The sequence below is a fragment of the Pyrus communis genome, chromosome 11 (genome assembly GCF_041283825.1).
Source record: "Pyrus communis isolate YQ-2024b chromosome 11, ASM4128382v1, whole genome shotgun sequence".
In the NCBI taxonomy this organism is placed as follows: domain Eukaryota; kingdom Viridiplantae; phylum Streptophyta; class Magnoliopsida; order Rosales; family Rosaceae; genus Pyrus; species Pyrus communis.
Genome location: NC_142575.1, coordinates 7767783 through 7772549, shown reverse-complemented (window position 1 = coordinate 7772549; position 4767 = coordinate 7767783). Strand labels below are relative to the sequence as shown.

Sequence of the window (4767 nt, the reverse complement as noted above, 5' to 3'; positions counted from 1 at the left end):
AAAAAGATCCAATGAGGTCGAATTCTAACTTTTCTAGTCCATTCCATGCATACGTGTACCGCCACTTCTTGCTAATGAGGTCCCAACTGGATAAAAAAAATCAAAAAATGAAAAAGTATCATATCCTACACTATCTTGAACTGTGTTTCTCCACTTTTCAATTTAATTTTTTTTTTTTTAAATATCTGTCTTTACTTAATTCCATTCCTTGATATATTTCCCAAAACCAATCCACCAAAGTTTTACGTTATATACATGCTTGAGAAATTATTTACTTCTAAAAAAATATATAATATTGCAAACGTATTCATATTTAATTATTATTGTTACAAAAGTATATTTAGTTTTTTGTATAAATAATTAAATATGTATTATCCCAACAGTATTCATATTTCATTATTATTGTTACAAAAGTATATTTTGCTTTGGACTTTTAAGTGGTCTTCACTTTTTTAAAGCCTGCACGTGTTTATCAAATTTTAGTAAATAAATGCTTATTAATTATTCTCACGTCTTATATTTTGCTTTGGACTTCTAAGTGGTCTTCACTTTTTTAAAGCCTGCACGTGTTTATCAAATTTTAGTAAATAAATGCTTATCAATTATTCTCACGTTTAGACGTGGTACGTAGCCCTCTATATAAACCCCATGCAATATGCAGGGAAGAACCAACCTAGCTATCTCGATCACCAAAACCCCTCCAGTTAACTATGGCAATGCATGAGTTAGGCTCTTTGCTCTTGTGTGTCTTGCTACTCAATGGCTTCGCATTGACAAACACCAAAGCTGCTAAGCCAGATAAACCCATTGTCTGTAACTCACTTGACAGGACCAAGTTTGATGCTCTAAAACCAGGGTTTGTCTTTGGTGGATCTACAGCAGCTTACCAGGCCAGTCCCTGCTAGGGCTTAGCTATTTAATTACCCTTTAATTAATTTGAGTTTCATATAATCACATAGGTCTAATTTGATTTCAATGTTAGAAAAACTACAGCATATATATGCACATGCACATTTCGGTTTGATTCCAAGCATGAATATTGACATCTTCAGTTTGAATGTGCATATGCATATTTCAGGTAGAAGGTGCATGGAACGTAGATGGTAGAGGACCAAGCATATGGGACACCTTCACCCACGACCATCCAGGTTATAGTCTTCTACATATTATCATCAAATACCCTTGGGCATGTAGTATATGTCTCTATATTTTTCGATACATATGGACTATACATGCACTACATGGACATATATAATAGTTCTCATTCTATGATTCCTACCATCTTTATTCTCTAATTAATAAAAACTTCTATGGTTAATGACAGAAAAAATCGATGATCGCAGCAATGGAGATGTAGCCATTGATCAATACCACCTCTATAAGGTTGTCAATCAAGGAATAATATTATTCTCCAAACCCTAAATTTCCACTATGAAGTTGAAGAGCACATTGAACATGTGAGCCTTAATTAATTTTTAGCTTCTTTCTTATAATTATGTATGCCTTTCTTGTCATTACAGAAAGATGTAGCAATTATGAAGGATATGAAGTTGGATGCTTATAGGTTCTCTATCTCATGGTCCAGATTGTTACCAAGTAATGTTGACATCCGCGTCCATATACTTGATTTGGGACCAATTACTTCATCGATTAACCTGTTTTACTTAATTCGATTTCGATATATAGATAGGTATTAACTCACTTGATTATTTTGTTCTAATTATTAGATGGCACGCTAAGTGGGGGTGTCAACAGGAAAGGAATTGAATACTACGACAATCTCATCAATGAACTCCTTCGCAATGGTGATAAAGCTACCTAATCTCATATATCATCCATCCCATCTAATCTCATATATCATCCCATCCATTAATATATAATTAGAGTTTAATAACGTGCACTCATAAAACAATATTGAATCAAACTATTTTTTTTTTTTCTCGTTCCGGTAATGTTATAAATAGGTATACAGCCATTTGTGACAATCTTTCACTGGGATGTTCCCCAAGCGTTAGAAGATGCATATGGTGGTTTCTTAAGCCCTCGTATTGTGTAAGTAAACAAATTTTATCTTAAGTGCAATATTGATCATTTGCTTAATTAAATAAAACGTACCACACCTAACAAATTTTTTTTTGAAATTTGGACACACAGCGATGACTTTAAAGACTACGCAGAACTTTGTTTTTCACATTTTGGTGATCGGGTGAAGCATTGGATCACGTTGAATGAGCCATATACCTTTAGTAACCATGGATATACAATCGGGATCTACGCACCGGGTCGATGCTCTGCTTGGCAAGACCCAACCTGCCTTGGTGGAGATTCGGCTACTGAACCCTATTTGGTAACACATTATCAACTCCTTGCTCATGCAGCTGTTGTAAAAGTGTACAAAGATAAATTTCAGGTATAATGAATTAACTAGTTAGTTCCCTTTTTTTTTTGGTCTGAAATCTTTATGAGTCACTAATATTAGGTTCCACCACAAGAGGAAACCTTTTGTATAGTGAGGTAAACAGTTTGGAGTTTGTATGGCACTACATCAAATCATTTTCTGAATTTTCTTTATAGGCATATCAAAATGGGGTGATAGGAATAACACTACTGTCACATTGGTTTGAGCCTGCTTCAGATGCAAAGGAAGATATAGATGCTGCAAATCGAGCTATGGATTTTATGTTTGGATGGCAAGTGTATTATTAATCTATAAATCAAGTGGGTTATATTTGTTTTTTTATGACTTATAAAGTTGATTATTGGAATTTTCACATCTTTGTAGGTTTATGGATCCAATTACAAGAGGTGACTACCCGTACACCATGCAATACCTTGTTAGAGAACGATTGCCAAAATTCACGAAAGAAGAATCCAAGATGTTAACTGGGTCTTTTGATTTTGTTGGATTGAACTATTATACTGCTCTATATGCAACTGATGTACCTAAGAATTATTCTAAACCTGCAAGTTACTTATACGATCCACATGTTATTACAATGAGTGAGTACAAATGAAAACCTTTTATCGACTAATTATTTAATATCTTGGAATTATTACATTCTAATATTGATCGCATTCATTTATGTTATGGCAGCTGAACGTGATGGCATTCCTATTGGTCCTCAGGTACACATCAAATTTCAGGTTAAGTTATTTGTATTTGGAGGATTAATTTTATAAAATTCCTAACCATCTCAAATATCTTCAAATGGTATTACAGGCTGCTTCGGACTGGTTATATGTTTATCCAAAAGGAATTCACGATTTTGTACTCTACACGAAGAATAAGTATGGTGATCCAATCATTTACATTACTGAGAATGGTAATTGACGCTTTTAAGCCTCACTTAATTTCACTTTTTAATTTTTGACATATATATGTATATATTGATGCAAAATACAGATGAGTAATTCCAAATCTAAATTTAAAACCAACTACATCTCTCTTTTTGAGAGAAAGTACTAAATACATAGGTAATGAATTATATTGCAGGCGTTGATGAGTTCAATGATTCCACCTTATCACTAGAGGAAGCCCTCCATGATCCCAATAGGACTGACTACTACAATCGCCACCTCTGTTACCTTCAAGCAGCAATCAAGTAAGTGCTTGTTGAAATACTATTTAGGACTATATTGCATTTTATAGTGATATCAAGTCATAATTTATTTATTTTGTGGTGCAGGAAGGGTAGTAATGTGAAAGGATACTTTGCATGGGCAATTTTAGACAACTTTCAATGGAGTGAAGGTTACACAGTTCGATTTGGTATTAACTATGTGGATTTTGACGAACTCCAAAGGCACCCAAAACTTTCGACCTATTGGTTCAAAAATTTCCTCAATAAGCGCAAAGGAAGTTCAAATATTTTGGCCAATAATGTTGGAGACACTGATTTTCTCTATCAAGTGTAACTTCAAATGATGAATGTTGTGGGGCTTGTTTTTAGTTTTTTCAACTTCACTCCTTCTAATTTGGAATAAGTTGCAACAACTTGTTATGAGTTTGTTGTATATGTTATTAGTGTGTGTCTCTCTATATTTGTACTGCCAATATGGCTAGTGCCTCTTCCGCAGTTGAATTACATATGAATGTAATATACTATTTATGAAAATAAATGTTTTTGAATGTTGAGTATTCAATTAAACTGTACACTTACCCTCAGTAGACTTTGACCAAAAAGTTGCCATAGATAATCAATGGCCTTAGGCCACATTATACTAGCTAGTGATTCCTTAACCAAAATATGCTAAGGGTTCATTTGCAATTGTTTAAAATGGTTGAAAGCGTTTCTAGTGTAAATGTTTTTGGAATCAATCTTTAGTAAAAATGCAAGTGAGTCATCGAAAAACACTTGAAGTGTGGGGGACCATAATTTTATGAAACCATGACACATGGCACCTGGGTAGCAAAAATGATCAAAATGCTCGTAGCCCATGAAGCATAGTCCTACATTCTTAGTCCGACATACTAGGCTTAAGCGCACTGAAGATATTACTTGCCAACCAAGTTTGAAAACCCTAATTCAAGTCAAATTAGGATATATTGGGAAATAGGCAACGTAATCTTAGGATGATTGAATATCTTATCGTAGATTTCCTCATAGATAGTCTCCCAATTTAATTAGGATTACTTTCCCTACAAGAACTCTCAAGACATCTAAAAATACTTTAACCAATGACAACTAAAGATAATGCTCTGCCACATGCATATTCTGTCATATTCACCGTGGTGTACACGTAGACACGTCCATGGAGAACTTATCT

General features: G+C 34.0%; 1 protein-coding gene across 1 annotated transcript; it reads left to right on the top strand.

Annotated features, from left to right (window-relative positions):
- Positions 1-667: 667 nt before the first annotated feature.
- Positions 668-4129, top strand: LOC137743284 (beta-glucosidase 12). Its single transcript, XM_068483151.2, has 13 exons — positions 668-890; positions 1079-1148; positions 1325-1383; positions 1521-1596; positions 1728-1805; positions 1965-2052; positions 2155-2410; positions 2575-2690; positions 2783-3000; positions 3095-3126; positions 3221-3323; positions 3494-3602; positions 3687-4129. The coding sequence occupies exons 1-13, from the start codon at positions 711-713 to the stop codon at positions 3913-3915; spliced, it is 1614 nt and encodes a 537-aa protein (XP_068339252.1). The 5' UTR covers positions 668-710; the 3' UTR covers positions 3916-4129.
- The last annotated feature ends 638 nt before the right edge of the window (positions 4130-4767 follow it).

What these genes read in the sequence shown, in the direction of transcription:
- LOC137743284 (XM_068483151.2), top strand. Translation starts at nt 711, where the DNA reads ATGGCAATGCATGAGTTAGGCTCTTTGCTCTTGTGTGTCTTGCTACTC. An exon ending in CAATGAACTCCTTCGCAATG is followed by an intron (nt 1,806 to 1,964) that starts GTGATAAAGCTA and finishes TGTTATAAATAG; the next exon opens with GTATACAGCCATTTGTGACA. An exon ending in TGTACAAAGATAAATTTCAG is followed by an intron (nt 2,411 to 2,574) that starts GTATAATGAATT and finishes TTTTCTTTATAG; the next exon opens with GCATATCAAAATGGGGTGAT.